This window comes from Caretta caretta, chromosome 8 (assembly GCF_965140235.1).
Source record: "Caretta caretta isolate rCarCar2 chromosome 8, rCarCar1.hap1, whole genome shotgun sequence".
Taxonomy (NCBI): domain Eukaryota; kingdom Metazoa; phylum Chordata; order Testudines; family Cheloniidae; genus Caretta; species Caretta caretta.
In genome coordinates this window covers 80,263,032-80,281,088 of record NC_134213.1, presented here as the reverse complement: position 1 = coordinate 80,281,088, position 18,057 = coordinate 80,263,032, and the positions used below count along the sequence as shown (strand labels likewise).

At 40.3% G+C, this 18,057-nt stretch overlaps 1 protein-coding gene across 1 annotated transcript in view; it reads left to right on the top strand.

The window, feature by feature from the left end:
* Nucleotides 1–4,091: 4,091 nt before the first annotated feature.
* DNASE2B (deoxyribonuclease 2 beta) overlaps nt 4,092–18,057 on the top strand; it is a 29,157-nt gene continuing 15,191 nt past the window's right edge. Inside the window, exons 1-3 of the mRNA XM_048862465.2 lie at nt 4,092–4,201; nt 9,636–9,756; nt 11,785–11,919. Coding sequence (XP_048718422.1) covers nt 11,804–11,919 — 116 coding nt within the window. The 5' untranslated portion in view covers nt 4,092–4,201; nt 9,636–9,756; nt 11,785–11,803. The remainder of the gene's footprint in view (nt 4,202–9,635; nt 9,757–11,784; nt 11,920–18,057) is intronic.

The following is an 18,057-nucleotide window of genomic DNA, read 5'->3' as shown; positions in this document are numbered from 1 at the left end:
ACAGAGTGAGGAGATGTGCAAGGGATATTAAATAATGCAAGATCACAGTGTTGGTGCAAGTGATCCTACTACACCCTCAGAAAAAAAAAAGCTCACATCAGAAACTGCACATTCAATGACAACTGACTAAACAAAACCAACTACAAAAACTGTCTGGCAAAATGTACTGATCAAACAAATGCCTGTTTGTTATCAATGATGTTATCAAGCTTATCTATATATGTTACCTCTCTAGATACCATAAGTGGCTGTTGAAGGGGGGCATTGCAGAGTTGCCTTCAGGGTTAGGGTTGCGGTGGGCTTGCCGTTTGTATGTGGGGGTGCCAGGTTTTTTGCATGTCAAAGGTGGTAACCCTAGGATGAAGAGACCACAGAGCTGCCTCTCTCAGCCTGGGAAAAGGGAGAGGGAATCCCAAGCCTGAGAGGGGGAGGTGAAGGACCCCCAGGGAAAACAAAGGGAGAGCTGAATTTATGGGGTTGGGGACGTTATTGACTTCTGAGCTGGGGATGAGCAGAAGTGGTGTTGAGAACTCCTGCAACAAGGCCACAATCACCTTAATATATTTGGTAGAGTGGGCAACAGTAATTGGCACAGCCATACTGGGAATGGGCATGGCAAATTCAAAAAAATCAAGACACACACCAAAAACCACACAATTTAATCTTTCTTGAAAATTTCTGGATTCTTTGGGCCAAACTCATGATTTTGGGGGTCTGACTCATGATTTTTTTTTATTTATGATTTTTTCCAAATATTACAACATATACCAAAATACCGGTTTATTCCTCATACACAAAGTAAATGAAGAGAATTAGGATGAAGGGAGGGAAGGGGAAGCAACATATCTATCTTCAGGGTTCACATTAAACATAGACCTCTAAAATGTCAGCCCAAATTCCTTTGAATTTTTCAGGCATTCCCTTTCTGTGGAATGCCAGTTGTGCATTATCTGTGTGGTCAGCCATATCACTGAGTCAGGCATCAATATTTGATGGGGATTGACTTTTCCATTTTTGCATAATCAGTGTTTTAGCAACCAAGCTGCACATTAAAATCATGCTGCCTTGTTGCCAGGAAATCTCTAGGTATCAGGAATATATTCAGGAATGATTCCATAATTCATTATTTTTGATCTCTTGAGGGGTCCGACTTCTAAATGTTGATCTCTTGAGGTTGTCAATACTGTGCTTATTAAGTGGGGTTTTACATCAGGAGCTGTGGCTGCCTATAAGCTTTCAAATGGAATCCGAGTTGTTGACTTTAACATATAAGGTCCTAAACAGTTTGGTACCTGGCTACCTGGTGAGATATCACAACTTCCTCATCCCATCCTACTGCATTTGAGATCAATGGAGATCAGCTGACATACCCTCAATATTAAAGAATGCAAACTGATGACAGTGGGTGTGTCCTCCATGAGATATCTTTGATTTATGGACTTCTTTCCCTGGGTCACAGCAGTCTGGATTAGTTAACCTTCAGGGCCTCCTGCAGGCCCATCTTTGCATGTAGCGTAATTGAGCTGCCCATGCAACAGACCAGGGAGGGGTTTGTAAGATCAAGGCAACCTCAGTTTCCCAAGCACCCATTCAGGATGTGTTCCCCAATTTTCAGTGCCACTCATAGCATGTGAACCTACCCAGTAGAGAAAACAAGTCTAAATGTATTGTGTGAAGAATTTAATGTGCAAAGGCTTTTGGGTTGGGATTTTCAAAAGCACTTTTAAGTGGCTTACGCAAACATCCCATTGGATTTAAGCACTTGTGTCACTTGGGCGCTTTTGAAAATCCTGCCCTTGGAAACTAAAGGCAGCAATTACAAGCTGATGGGAGTTTGGCACAGTTTAGCTTGTGGATGTATCAACTGCATGTTGTGAGCATGTTGGTGTAAAAGGGATTATTCCTATTTAATATCTCTGCACAAAGGTATGTCCTGGTGTAACTAAACATTTTAACTGAGTTGTAAATAAAGTAGACTCTGTCTACCTATTTTTTCCTCAAAAAAAGGACTAGCTCACTTCTCGGGTTGACTCCTGCCTGCTCAAAAATCATGACAATATTATTAAATTACAGAAGATCTGAAGAACCCTACCGAGACAACCCAATGCCTTTAAGCATTTCAGTGCTTAACACAGAAACAATTGTATAGCTGCATAATTCCCATAACTGGTGGCTTGATTAGCAATAATGCAACAGCTGTGTAATCAGAACACTTATGTGGAAATTCATCAGTGTTTGTACCATTAATATTGTAAACAAGATATAATATATAGGTAGGTAAAATTTGGTTTTATTTAATCATTTGCTTCATGAAGAAATCAGTGTCCAATAGACTTTACATTGGAAATGCAAGTAATAATTCTCTCTTATTAAATTTACAAGCATTGTGTCAGATCCTAGGCTATGTAAATCACTGTAGTCCATTGAAGTCATGCCAGTTTACACCACCTAAGGATTTGGTTTCATGCTTATGTAAGCGGGGGAATAGTCCCACTCTTGTGGGGAACTTTCCTGGCTTCTGCACTACCGCAGTGAAGTGGGCTAGCGAAAGGATCTGAGTCCTCGCTCCCACTTCCTTTACCCAGTGCCCTCCCTGCCCTTGAGGACTCCCCTTCCACTCTCCTGTCTGGCAGAGTCCTCGTAACCCCAACAAGGCTGGGCCCAGGATTCCTGGGGGGCTTGACCCGCAACCCTGCTGTGGTCACCTAGGACAGGGCTAGGGTGTCCCCACTCCAGGGTACTCTCTCTGCACTGGGCACTTCTCTGACCCACTGACCATTACATACAAGTTAAAGCAAATGCAAGTTATTTAATCAACAATTAATTTTAAAAAGAATAAGGAAAAATGGGAAAGGTTAAAGAAAACACATCAATCCGCTCTGTGGCAGGGAACATCACAAACAGTGTCTCTGGAATGCCAGGGCAGTTCACAGTCTGTTCCTTGTAAGTCCCAGGCCTTCTTCTCAGGCCCTGGCTGTGCTGCAGGGATGCTGTGGGTTGGACACTCGCTCTGGTGGTGGTCACACGCTCTCCGGCTCTAAGTGGTAGGACCCTTCTTCCCAGTGTCACCCCCGCCCTGTCGGGGTTAGGATCCAAGCCTGGCCTGCAGAGCCTCTTGGCTGAGGCATCTCCCTGTGCTGGGCCTGCTGCCCAGGGTCCACCTCGGTCTCCCCAGGTGCTCACCGCACCCAGCTCCAGACTGCTCTAGCCCCAGCTCCACCACTCGGTCTCAGCACTGCTGCTGCTGCTCTGCCTCCAGCTCCCTGGGCTGCTTCTCTGGCTCCCCTGGCTCTGGTTGCTGTAGCTCTGCTCCCAGGACAGGTCTGCTCTACAGGCTGCTTCTGTGACTCTGCTCCCAGCATTGACCTGCTTCCTGGGCCTCTTTTCTAGCTCCTCTGGCTCTGGTTGCTGCAGCTCTCCTCCCAGGGCAAGTCTGCTCTCTCTGGGCTGTGCCTCTGGCTTTGGGGCTGCAGCTCTGCTCCCAGGACAGGGCCTGCTCTCTCTGGGCTGCTTTTCTGGTCCCTCTGGATCTGGCACAGCTCTGCTCCCCAGCTCAGCTTGGGCCCCACTCTGTCTCACAGGGCAATTCCAGCTCACACAGAGGATGGGATCTCCCTGGCCTCCTGACTCCCTGATTAGCCTGCTTGCCCTGTCATTCAGGCTGACCTGGAGCATTGGCCTTTCCCCATTGTTCCTGGGGGCTGTCAGTCTCGGGGTCCTGATTTCCCATAGACCCTTCCCCTTTTAGTACTGGGAGCTAGCCAAGCAAAACACCTCACTGAATGTTAGTAAGGGGGCAACCGTCCCCTTACACTTATAAATTATTTTTAGTGTTAACAGGAAGACTGCATTAATGCATTAATTAACAATAATAAGAATGTGTAAGACCTACTTAGGATTTGTTATGAGCAAAGCACCTTGCAGGTCAACATCCTCATTGAGAATCAAATTCAATAGAGAAAAGAGTAATTAATTCTGTTGCAATAATGCTTTCCTTAGTGGCAATTAGAAAAATGTTCTTTGATCTAGAGTGGGTTCCACTCTACAATAACCTACCTATATGCGCCCTTATCAGCAGCACCTTGAAGATGATGAGCTTGATCCTGCCCTCTATATGCAGGCAAAACTCCCTTGCATGGAAGATTGAACCTTGGGCACAGAGACAGAGAGACTCCATTTTCCCCACCCTTCCCTTCATACTGTGAGTATTAATCCCTTATGTCTATTCTATTTAAATTACCTGGCTACAGTTCCTTTTCTAGTGAGTTGGGTTTTGTAGATGACCCCATGCATTTAATATTTTAAACATTCCCTCACCATCTTGTTAGTCAGTCCCTCTTTCTTCAGATCTATGATGTCATAATAAAAGTTGTTCAAAATGACTTCAGTCTCCTGTATCTGAAACCATAAAATAAGTGTGCCACTACTTTCCAACATGATAGTCTGATAAAGTTTCCATCAGTTATAAAGAAAAACAATTGAAAGGTCACAAAAGGAAGGGGAGTGCAGCAGAGGATAAAATAGACCCATTTTAGGAACACTTGAACATTATTCTGTAGCATTCTTCCCTTTTGTTTCTGAGTCTACTCCTGTGATGTGCTAAGGGCCCTTCATTCCCATTATTTTTACAGGAAGCGCTCTGCATTTTCTCTGCATTCTCACTTTTCCAAAACAGGTAGCTGCCTCTCTGGGCAGTTTCATGTTTTACTTAGGTTATCTAGACAAATGGGCTCAGCCTGAACTTCTCAGTGGATCCCACGACTGTATTTGTTTCATGAGCTAAATATTAAATGGTGAAAAAGATACCTGTGGAACTCTTGCCAGGGTGAGCATCTGAATATCATTGACAGTCTTCTGGTGAAAGGGTGAGTATTCCCCAGAGGTTGGTGGCCCAGAAAATGCCTCAAGGACACACTCATGAACAGTATACTTTCAAATAATATTTTTAAGGGAAAGATCTAAAATTACTGACGAAACATTTTATTTTACACAGGGTTTGTAGTAAGCCCTCTCCCCTGCCTTCCCGCTCAGACCACCTCCCAACCCTATAATATTGCAAAGAAGCATTTTATTTAAGGTATTTAGCAATTCTGATGCAACTTCATTTATTTGCAGAGATGCTCTGTATTCAAATACAAACTGCTCAGTCCAGATCCTCAGCTGGTGTAAATTGACACAGCTCCACATTGGAGCTATGCTAGTTTACACAACTGACAATCTAGCAGTCAGAGCCTTATTTTCAGAAACACTTGAACACTCACAACTTCAGCTGAAGTCAATGGGAGCTGTGGGTGCTCAGCAAATGTGAAAATTAGGCCCAGAGAATTTAAATAAGGCAGTTTTAATCATAACAAAAAGCAAGCTGATGTCAATTGCCTAGCCATAGAGCATTCACTCCAAGGTGCAATTTTATGCATTTGTGTGTTACCTAGGTATTTTTAAAAATTAAGCACACAGACATATGTGACTGAGCACCAAATTCTATACATTAAAAATTACAGTTTAATCCTGAAAAGGTGCTGAGCCCTCCTTTAAGGAATGGCAAATTCCCAATCCAGCTCCCATTAAAGTCAATGGGAGTTGAGAGCACTACACACCTTATCTTTTTAGATCAGCCTGTTAGAAAGAGCTAGGACTTGTTTCAGCTCTCACTGAAATCAATGGAAGGACTCCCATTGACTTCAATGGGAATTGAATTGGGCCATAGGTGATGTGGCACAAGAGGGTGATTAAGAGGGCTTTTCCGACCCATAAATGAAAAGTAGTATTGTAGGAAATACACTATACATAGACTAGAACCCTATCTAAAGTCCCTCTTTCACATCTAGTCCAGTATGAGTTCTCATGTGTTAGATTTGCATGGCAAGTAGCCAACGTGAACACTTGCAATTTGGATTACTTGCAGATACTGGTTTTTGTACCCACAGCTTCAAGTTGACAGTTGGTACTTTCAGTCTTGACCTCTAGTGCTGCATTTAAAACTTACTACTGCAGATCCCTGTAGCATTGTGAGGATTGTAGTCTTCTGAATACCAACCAGGAGATTTCTGGACTTTTTATTTGAGAAGCTCTTTTGGATGATCACATTGGGAAGTTTCATATGTCTAATCCTTTTGATTACACTGATAACTGAAAATTAACTTTTGTTTCACTATGGGACTAAGATTTTTCTGAGCAAGGGAAGCTAGATTTTTGTTTGGCCCCAGGTGACAATCAAACCTCTTTCAGGTGCATGAATGGTTGATAAAAGAAAAGGAGTACTTGTGGCACCTTAGAGACTAACCAATTTATTTGAGCATAAGCTTTCGTGAGCTACAGCTCACTTCATCGGATGCATGCAGTGGAAAATACAGTGGGGAGATTTATATACACAGAGACCATGAAATAATGAGTGTTACCATACACACTGTAACAAGAGTGATCAGGTAAGGTGAGCTATTGCCAGCAGGAGAGTGGGTGGGGGGGAGAACCTTTTGTAGTGATAATCAAGGTGGGCCATTTCCAGCAGTTGACAAGAACATCTGAGGAACAGTGGGGGTGAGGGGGGAATAAACATGGGGAAATAGTTTTACCTTGTGCAACGACCCATTCACTCCCAGTCTTTATTCAAGCCTAAGTTAATTGTATCCAGTTTGCAAATTAATTCCGGTTCGGCAGTCTCTCATTGGAGTCTGTTTCTGATGTTTTCTTGTTGAAGAATTGCCACTTTTAGGTCTGTAATTGAGTGACCAAAGAGATTGAAGTGTTCTCCGACTGGTTTTTGAAAGTTATAATTCTTGACGTCTGATTTGTGTCCATTTATACTTTTACGTAGAGACTGTCTTGAATAAAGACTGGGAGTGGATGGGTCACTACACAAAGCAAAACTATTTCCCCATAGGTTTCAGAGTAACAGCCGTGTTAGTCTGTATTCGCAAAAAGAAAAGGAGTACTTGTGGCACCTTAGAGACTAACCAATTTATTTGAGCATGACCTTTCGTGAGCTACAGCTCACTTCATCGGATGCATACCGTGGAAACTGCAGCAGACTTTATATACACACAGAGAACATGAAACAATACTTCCTCCCACCCCACTGTCCTGCTGGTAATAGCTTATCTAAAGTGATCATCAAGTTGGGCCATTTCCAGCATAAATCCAGGTTTTCTCACCCTCCACCCCCCCACACACAAACTCACTCTCCTGCTGGTAATAGCCCATCCAAAGTGACAACTCTCTACACAATGTGTATGATAATCAAGTTGGGCCATTTCCTGCACAAATCCAGGTTCTCTCACCCCCTCACCCCTCTCCAAAAAACACACACACAAATTCACTATCCTGCTGGTAATAGCTCATCCAAAGTGACCACTCTCCCTACAATGTGCATGATAATCAAGGTGGGCCATTTCCAGCACAAATCCAGGTTTTCTCACCCTCCCACCCCCATACACACACAAACTCACTCTCCTGCTGGTAATAGCTCATCCAAAGTGACCACTCTCCCTACAATGTGCATGGTAATCAAGGTGGGCCATGTCCAGCACAAATCCAGGCTTTCTCACCCCCCCCCCCCTTTTTTTTCCCGGGGACACACACACACACACACACACACACACACAAACTCACTCTCCTGCTGGCAATAGCTCATCCAAACTGACCACTCTCCAAGTTTAAATCCAAGTTTAACCAGAACGTCTGGGGGGTGGGGTAGGAAAAAACAAGGGGAAATAGGCTACCTTGCATAATGACTTAGCCACTCCCAGTCTCTATTTAAGCCTAAATTAATAGTATCCAATTTGCAAATGAATTCCAATTCAGCAGTTTCTCGCTGGAGTCTGGATTTGAAGTTTTTTTGTTTTAAGATAGCGACCTTCGTGTCTGTGATTGCGTGACCAGAGAGATTGAAGTGTTCTCCGACTGGTTTATGAATGTTATCATTCTTGATGTCTGATTTGTATCCATTTATTCTTTTACGTAGAGACTGTCCAGTTTGACCAATGTACATGGCAGAGGGGCATTGCTGGCACATGATGGCATATATCACATTGGTGGATGTGCAGGTGAACGAGCCTCTGATAGTGTGGCTGATGTTATTAGGCCCTGTGATGGTGTCCCCTGAATAGATATGTGGGCACAGTTGGCAACGGGCTTTGTTGCAAGGATAAGTTCCTGGGTTAGTGGTTCTGTTGTGTGGTATGTGGTTGTTGGTGAGTATTTGCTTCAGGTTGCGGGGCTGTCTGTAGGCAAGGACTGGCCTGTCTCCCAAGATTTGTGAGAGTGTTGGGTCATCCTTCAGGATAGGTTGTAGATCCTTAATAATGCATTGGAGGGGTTTTAGTTGGGGGCTGAAGGTGACGGCTAGTGGCGTTCTGTTATTTTCTTTGTTAGGCCTGTCCTGGAGTAGGAGACTTCTGGGAACTCTTCTGGCTCTATCAATCTGTTTCTTCACTTCCGCAGGTGGGTATTGTAGTTGTAAGAAAGCTTGACAGAGATCTTGTAGGTGTTTGTCTCTGTCTGAGGGGTTGGAGCAAATGCGGTTGTATCGCAGAGCTTGGCTGTAGACGATGGATCGTGTGGTGTGGTCAGGGTGAAAGCTGGAGGCATGTAGGTAGGAATAGCGGTCAGTAGGTTTCCGTATAGGGTGGTGTTTATGTGACCATTGTTTATTAGCACTGTAGTGTCCAGGAAGTGGATCTCTTGTGTGGACTGGACCAGGCTGAGGTTGATGATGGGATGGAAGTTGTTGAAATCATGGTGGAATTCCTTAATGGTTGATGTGTCACAAATCTTTCTATTAAGATACTTAAGAGTTATCACTAGTGACAGTTGAGTAGTATTTCATTTTCTAAGCACTGGAGAAACACATATCTATACGATGTATGTACAGCATGTGAAATCAGCCGTGTAACTACATCCAGATGTCTCCAAAACTGAGGCTATACAGGTCCAAAAAGGAGTCTACTCTTCTAAACCAGACACAGATAAACTTCTTTCTGCTGATAGGGACTGGATGACTCAAGGGATTGGTAGTGGGATATAATTTTTTCCAGGGTGCTTGTATTCTGAAAAATGATTGTGTAAAAATGGCATCATGAATAGGGATGGTTTAAGGTTTTCTATCAAAACTGTTTTTTATAGAAAATAGGATTTTTGACAAAACAAAATTTTTCATGAAAAATGTCTGCTTTCCACATAAAATGTTTTTGTTGAAATTTTTTTACTAAAACCCAAATATTTTTTTTAGTAAAATTTGACTTTTTTTAGAAGAAAACCAATTTCCTGACCAGCTCCAATCATGATATTTATTCTCTGTCAGTGATTTTCAAAACTACATTTGAACAGTCCTAACTCCAGCTCTGTATAGGCTCTAAAAGTCAAGCTGTGTCCGAATCACTATCTCTTAGCTGTAGTAGCTCTTGCCTTTGTAAGACTAAATTTAAAAAAAAAGACTGTAATGGAATTTTTTACTTTTGAAATATTGGCCACTTTGTGTATAAGATATTAAAATGGATTGTTATCTCATCTGAATAATCATATTTTATTTTGCATATAACATTCTAATTTTTATTCTTTGCATTATTTTTGTTACTGTTTTAGTCTTGTCTAAGGAGTTCTATCTATAATTTCCTATAATTTACTCCATTTCTTACCAGGACTTTGGAGCAACTAAAGAAAAGACTGCCCTCAGATAATATTTCCAAGGAGAGCCCTGTGCATGCATGGACAGGACTGAAGGAGTTTAGACAGTGCTATGCAAATAGTCATGCATTGCAGGTACGAGCAATGAAACTGCTTGTTTCATATGCCTAGCATATAAAATGATGGGGTCTAAATTGTCTGTTAACACTCAAGAAAGAGATCTTGGAGTCATTGTGGATAGTTCTCTGAAAACATCCACTCAATGTGCAGCAGCAGTCAAAAAAGCAAACAGAATGTTCGGAATCATTAAGAAAGGGATAGATAATGAGACAGAAAATATCATATTGCCTCTATATAGATCCATGGTATGCCCACATCTTGAATACTGCATGCAGATGTAGTCGCCCTCATCTCAAAAAAGATATATTGGAATTCGAAAAGATTCAGAAAAGGGCAATGAAAATTATTAGGGGTATGGAACAGCTTCCATATGAGGAGATATTAATAAGATTGGGACTTTTCAGTTTAGAAAAGAGATGACTAATGGGTGATATGATAGAGGTCTTTAAAATCATGACTGGTGTGCAGAAAGTAAATAAGGAGGTATTCTTTACTTCTTCTGATAACATAAGAACTAGGGGTCACCAAATGAAATTAATAGGCAGCAGGTTTAAAACAAACAAAAGGAAGTATTTATTCACACAACGCACAGTCAACCTGTGGAACTCGTTGCCAGAGGATGTTGTGAAGGCCAAGACTAAAACAGGGGTAAAAAAAGAACTAGATAAATTCATGGAGGATAGGTCCATCACTGGCTATTAACCAGGATGGGCAGGGATGGTGTCCCTAGCCTCTGTTTGCCAGAAACTGGGAATGGGTGACAGGGGATGGATCACTTGATGATTACCTGTTCTGTTCCCTCTGGGGCATCTGACATTGGCTGCTGTGGAAGACAGAATGCTGGGCTAGATGGACCTTTGGTCTGACCCAGTATGGCCATTCTTATGTAGTTTATGTTCCTTACTGTAAAGTATCACTGCCTCAATTTAAGCAGCTCCTCTGCTACCAGGGGCATTTCTTTTATCTTATCTTATCTTATCTTATCTTATCTTATCTTATCTTAAGCTTATTACAATTCTGTCTGAGCACCTATGAAATGTTTATCAAAAGATAAAATCCCCTATTTTATGCCATCCCATGTTAGATTTTGAATTAATTAACTTAATCATGACTTTTCTTTGGCACATGAAAAGCTTTGTGCGTTTTAACATTTGATGTGTTGGCAATGAAATAAAATTATGATTATAATAATTTTCACAGAGCTCATTTTTACTAGCAGAGTGAAAAGGTAAAATGTAGCGTTGACTGAGAGGTAAATTTCAAAGCTGTGTAGGAGGAACATTTTGATAGAGAGAATTATTTGCAAGAAAAAAGGAAGTGGTTATAAACCCTTTCTAGGTTTCAGAGTAACAGCCGTGTTAGTCTGTATTCGCAAAAAGTAAAGAAGTACCTGTGGCACCTTAGAGACTAACCAATTTATTTGAGCATAAGCTTTTGTGAGCTACAGCTCACTTCATCGGATGCATACTGTGGAAAGTGTAGAAGATCTTTTTATACACACAAAGCATGAAAAAATACCTCCCCCCACCCCACTCTCCTGCTGGTAATAGCTTATCTAAAGTGATCACTCTCCTTACAATGTGTATGATAATCAAGTTGGGCCATTTCCAGCACAAATCCAGGTTTTCTCACACACACACCCCCACACACACACAAACCCACTCTCCTGCTGCTAATAGCTTATCTAAAGTGACCACTCTCCTTACAATGCGCATGATAATCAAGGTGGGCCATTTCCAGCACAAATCCAGGGTTTAACAACCTCGGGGGAGGGTAGAAAAAGCAAGGGGAAATAGGTTACCTTGCATAATGACTTAGCCACTCCCAGTCTCTATTCAAGCCTAAGGTAATTGTATCCAATTTGCAAATGAATTCCAATTCAACAGTTTCTCACTGGAGTCTGGATTTGAAGTTTTTTTCTTGTAATATTGCAACTTTCATGTCTTTAATCACGTGACCAGAGAGATTGAAGTGTTCTCCGACTGGTTTATGAATGTTATAATTCTTGATATCTGATTTGTGTCCATTTATTCTTTTACGTAGAGACTGTCCAGTTTGACCAATGTACATGGCAGAAGGGCATTGCTGGCACATGATGGCATACGTTACTCCTCACCTGTGCAGTAAGCCCCAAAAATCTATTAAAGGGCTGCATGATAGCAAGACTGAGAATAAAAGGTAAGTCATTCTGGTGACTTGGGGTACATGTTCTTTGCTTGCTAACATTTTTAGCTTTTATACATGTTGCAGTGAGTCTTTAGACATTGAAAACTGAAATCCTATCAGTGTATTAAAACCAGGAGCTTTTCCAGAAAATGGTATAAATTCTTTAATTTCATTAAGGTTTCCTTCTTAGCTTTTGCAAGGAAGTTCAAAAAGGAATTTTCCCAGAAGGATGAGGAACCCAAAGTCAATGCTGTTCATGCTGCCAAAAAATAGAATCAAAATCGTAGGGCTAGAAAGGACGTCAAGAGGTCATCTAATCCACCCCCCCACCACCACCACATATACCTGGACCATCCATGACAGGTGTTTTTCCGACCTATTCTTAAACACCGCCAATGACAGGGATTCCACAACCTCCCTTGGAAGCCTATTCCAGTGCCTAACTATACTTATTGTTAGAATTTTTCCCCCTAATATCTAACCTACATCTACCTTGTTGCCCCTTACTTCTTGTTCTGCTTTCAGTAGACACTGAGAACAATGGATCACCATCCTCTTTATAACAGCCCTTAACATATATGAAGATTGTTATCAGGTTCCCCCCTCAGTCTTCTTTTCTCAAGACTAAACGTGCCCAGGTTTTTTAACCTTTCCTCATAGGTCAGGTTTTCTAAACCTCTTATCATTTTTGTTGCTCTTCTGTGGACTTTCTCCAATTTCTCCACAATTTTCTTAAAGTGCAGTGCCCAGAACTGAACACAGTATTCCATCTCAGGTCTCACCAGTGCCAAGTAGACCGGGACAATTACCTCCTGTCTCTTACATGCAAAATGATATATCCCTGCATGACATTAGCCTTTTTCACAATTGCATCATATTTTGACTCATATTCGATTTGTGATCCACTATAACCCTTTTCTGAAGTATTGCTGCTTAGCAAGTTATTCCCCATTTTCTAGTTGTGCATTTGACTTTTCCTTCTTGAGTGGTAGTACTTTGCACTAGGCTTTAATGAATTTCAACTTATTGATTTCAGACCAATTTTCCAATTTGTCAAGGTCATTTTGAAGACTAATCCTGTCCTCCAAAGTGCCAGAAATCCCTCCCAGCTTGGTGTCATCCACACATTTTATAAACATACTTTCCTCTACATTATCTGAGTCATTAATGAAAATATTGAATAGTATTGGTCCCAAGACAGACCCAACTAGATATTTCCTCCTAGTTTGACAGTGAACCATTGATAACTACTCTTTGAGTATGGTCTTTCGATCAGTTTTGCATCCTCCTTATAGTCATTTCATCTAGACCACATTTCCCTAGTTTGTTTATGAGAATGTCCTGTGGGACTGTGCCAAAAGCCTTACTAAAATCAAGATATATCATATCTACAGCTTCCCTCCTATCCATTAGGCCAGTAACCCTGTCAAAAAGGAAATTAGGTTAGTTTGGCATTATTCATTCTTGACAAATCAATGTTGGCTATTACTTATAACTCTATTATCTTCTAGATGCTTACAAATCAATTGTTTAGTAATTTGTTCCAGTATCTTTCCAGGTATTGAAGTTAGGCTGACTTGTCTGTAGTTCTCTAAGGTTCTCTTTATTCCCCTTATTAAAGACTGGTTCTATGTTTGCCCTTCTCCAGTCCATTGGGACTTCATCTATCCTTCATGAGTTCTCAACAGTAATTGCTAACAGTTCCAAGAGTGCTTCAATTAGTTCCTTAAGTACCCTATGATGAATGTCATCAGGACCTGATGACTATACTACATTTAACTTCTAAACAGTCTTTAAACTCTTTTTCCCCTCTTTTGACTTGTATGTCTTCCTTCTTGTTGTTAATATTAATTATGTTAAGTCTATTGTTACAATTTACTTTTTTATTGGAGACTGGAGCAAAAGAGTGAAGACTGAAGCCTTCTTGATGTTATCCATTATTAGTTCTTCTGTCCGCACTAAGTAGAGGACTTACACTTTCCTTCATCTTTCTCTTCTTCATAATTTATTTATAGGACCTCTTTTTATTGCCCTTTATATTCCTTGCTATGAGTAACTCACTTTGGCCCTAGCCTTTTTGCTTTCCTTGCTATTCAAATCTTTTGTACTCATCCTTAGCAATTTGTCCATGTTTCCCCTTTTTGTAGGATTCCTTTGTGGCAATAGTTAAATGTCTTTATTAATTTTAAACATCTCTTTCCATAGAAAATCAAGGTCATAATTCACTAGAAATTTGTATCTGATTCTGCCTTTTCTACTGGTAGAAATACAAGAAAAGCAATCCGAATGAGCCTTTTAAAGTTGTTCAGAAATGAAACTGATCCTGTCAAGATGCAAGGGGATGTGCTACATAACCCATAGAGGTCCCTTCCAGTTCTAACAAGGCTGTAAACTAGGCAATAGACTGGTTGGGTCATAGGATTAGTAATGCACTACAAAGTCTTTAATCTTTAGGTTATGAGTTTGAATCCAGCCTCAACCAGTAGCAATTAAAAGTTGTTACTATCTGTTGGCTGTTCAGTAGCTAATGAGTTTTTTTTGTTGTCGTTTGCATTGCAGCATTGCCTAGAACTTTGAGTCCCATTGTGCTTAACACTGTAGTGATCTCAGTCCAATTCCCAATAGTTACATGCCCATGTCACATAAAACACCAACACATTTGGATCTAACGGGCACTCTTGTTGGCAGTCACAGCAATGAATTTGAATTAGGGCTGCCAATTAATCACAGTTAACTCACGCGATTAACTTAAAAAAATTAATCGTGATTAATCGCACTGTTAAAAAATAGAATACCAATTGAAATTTATTAAATATGTTGGATGTTTTTCTACATTTTCAAATACACTGATTTCTTTTACAACACAGAATACAAAGTGTACAGCGCTCACTTTATATTATTATTTTTATTACAAATATTTTCACTGTAAAAAATGATAAAAGTATTTTTCAGTTCACCTTATACAAGTATTGTAGTACAATCTCTTTATTGTGAAAGTGTAACTTACAAATGTAGATTTTTTTTGTTACATAATTGCACTCAAAAACAAAATAATGTAAAACTGTAGAGACCACAAGTCCACTCGGTCCTATTTCTTGTTCAGCTAATCGCTAAGACAAACAAGTCTGTTTACGTTTACGGGAGATACTGCTGCCTGCTTCTTATTTATAATACGAGAAGGTGAGAACAGGCGTTCACAGGACCTTTTGTAGCCAGCATTGCAAGGTATTTACGTGCCAGTTATGCTAAACATTCATATGCCCCTTCATGCTTCGGCCACCATTCCAGAGGACATGCTTCCATGAAGATGATGCTTGTTAAAAAAAATAATGAATTAATTAAATTTGTGACTGAACTCCTTGGGGGAAAATTGTATATCCCCTGCTCTGTTTTACCCGCATTCTGCCATATATTTCATGTGTTAGTAGGCTCGGATGATGACCCAGCACATGTTCATTTTAAGAACACTTTCACAGCAGATTTGACAAAACGCAAAAAAGGTACCAATATGAGATTTCTAAAGATAGCTACAGCACTCGACCCCAGGTTTAAGAATCTGAAGTGCTGTCCAAAATCAGAGAGGGATGAGGTGTGGCACATGCTTTCAGAAGTCTTAAAAGAGCAACACTCCAATGCGGAAACTACAGAACCCAAACCACCAAAAAAGAAAATCAACCTTCTGCTGGTGGCATCTGACTCAGATGATGAAAATGAACATGTGTTGGTCCGCTCTGCTTTGGATCATTATCAAGCAGAACCCATCATCAGCACGGACGCATGTCCTCTGGAATGGTGATTGACGCATGAAGGGACATATTAATCTTTAGCGCATCTGGCACATAAATATCTTGTGACACTGGCCATGCGAACACCTGTTCTCACTTTCAGGTGACATTGTAAGCAAGAAGCGGACAGCATTATTTCCTGCAAAGTGTAACCAAACTTATTTTGTCTGAGCAATTGGCTGAAGTAGGACTGAGTGGATTTGTAGGCTCTAAAGTTTAAGATTTTTTTATTTTTGAATGCAGTTATTTTTTGTACATAAAGCTACATTTGTAAGTTCAACTTTCATGGTAAAGAGATTGCACTACAGTACTTGTATTAGGTGAACTGAAAAATACTATTTCTTTTGTTTTTTACAGTACAAATATTTGAAATAAAAATAATAATATAAAGTGAGCACTGTACACTTTGTATTCTGTGTTGTAATTTAAATCAATATATTTAAAGTGTAGAAAACACCCAAAAATATTTTAAAAAATGGTATTCTATTATTGTTTAACAGCACGATTAATCACGATTAATTTTTTTAATTGCACAATTAATCATGATTAATTTTTTTAATTGCTTGACAGCCCTTATTGGAATATGTATTTTTAAATTGGTATCTAGAGAAATAACACCCTAATTTACATATGTAAATATAGCCTGAAATTCTGCATTTCTTGAGCACCCACAAAACTCTCACTGAAGTCAGTGTGAGTTTTGGTTATTCAAGGAATGCAGAATTTGCACACACACATTTGAGTGTTTACATATGAAAAATTGCTTGCATGAAGATATGGGTGAAATTTTTGAGGTTAGGTTGAGGTTCTTCTGGCCTGATTTGTCATATTGAATTTTTGTCTTGTTAGAAATAAAGCCAAGGCATATCCATGGAGTTTTGCAGTATTAGTGTAAACTAGGCAGTTGGACTTAAAATGTCTTTGGAAGTGTAATTACTGTTACAGTAATACTGATAGTCATTGGCTATACTACAATGTATTAATCTGAGCAGGTCATTTTCAGAAGACAGTTAAATCTTGTGTTTCTGTAGTTGTAGTGCTTTGTGTACAATTGTAATTGTTTTGTGTTTTGGAAAACTATACAAATACATAAGCTGGATCCTGCCTTACTTGTTCACTCATGATTTAGTGGACAAGGATGCAGAATCAGACTTAGATTAAAAATGTTGAATGCCCACCCCCTTCTTTGTTTTAGAGCTATGGTGACCCTAAGATTGTGTTCTAAATCAGGGGTCTCAAACTCAATTTACCTTAGGGCCAGTGCCAGTCCTCAAATCCTCCCAGCGGGCCAATAATGTCACTGAAGATGGTGTTCAGAAAAGAAAACATTTATATTGCATTTTTTATTTTGAATTTCTTAGAAATAATAAAACTGTCATACAACTTTATACAATTCTTCGCCTGCCATAGAGTTTTTAGTGTTTGCCAGACACCTGGCAACGCTTCAGTTCTGTCAGTTTGTTGATGTTTGGCCTCAGTGACTGAGTAGTTGAAACCTTCAGGATTGCAGCAAGGTGGGCATCAGATAGTTGTGTTCGGTATTTTGACTTATTTATATTCATTGTGGAAAAAAGTGACGCTGCCTCCACGGCTGACTCTGCCCAGAGACTAGTATTGGTATCTCTGTCCCTCTCCCCCAGCCAATGGGAGCTGTGGGGGGCGGCACCTGCAGCAGACAGAGCCAGCAGCACGGCTGCATGGGTCTCTCCTCCATGGGCCACAGTGAGGAGGTTCTCGGGCCGCAGATGGCTTGCAAGAAGGGACTTCGAGACCCCTGTTCTAAATGCATTAACTCCTGTAACCATTTCTAAACCTGTCTTTGTCTTTAATCAATAGAGACATTAAGGAAGTAGTAATGATGCTGCTGGAAAATGATTTATAATTTGCTCACCATACTGACTCTGTTTGACTTCACAAAAGCGAATTCCTTCAGGAACAAAGATAAATTAATGGAGATGGGGAACTCCATTCTATAAATCAAAAGCACATTTGTAAATAAAACTGCAGTGCATTGTAGTGTGACTTTTAAAAAATGAACTGAGAAAGAAACAAATTTATCCAGAATAAATATGCTGCATTATACTAGTCTTTTTCTAGATGCTACCACAATACGTCTTGACATTTACCACATGACAAGATGATGAAATAAAGTGTTTGCAGATATCCAGAGTAAATTGTTCTATAGTTTTGATTTAAGAAGACAAATAACATGATAATGTACATTGGCATACAGAATACAACATGCACAGTTTGTCCTTTTTAGCGTAAATGTTTTGTATGAAAATGGATTTTATGGATGATGTGGATGTCACTGAATTCTAGCTCTGTCATTCTAAACACCTAGTCAGCATGCACAGTAAGTGAC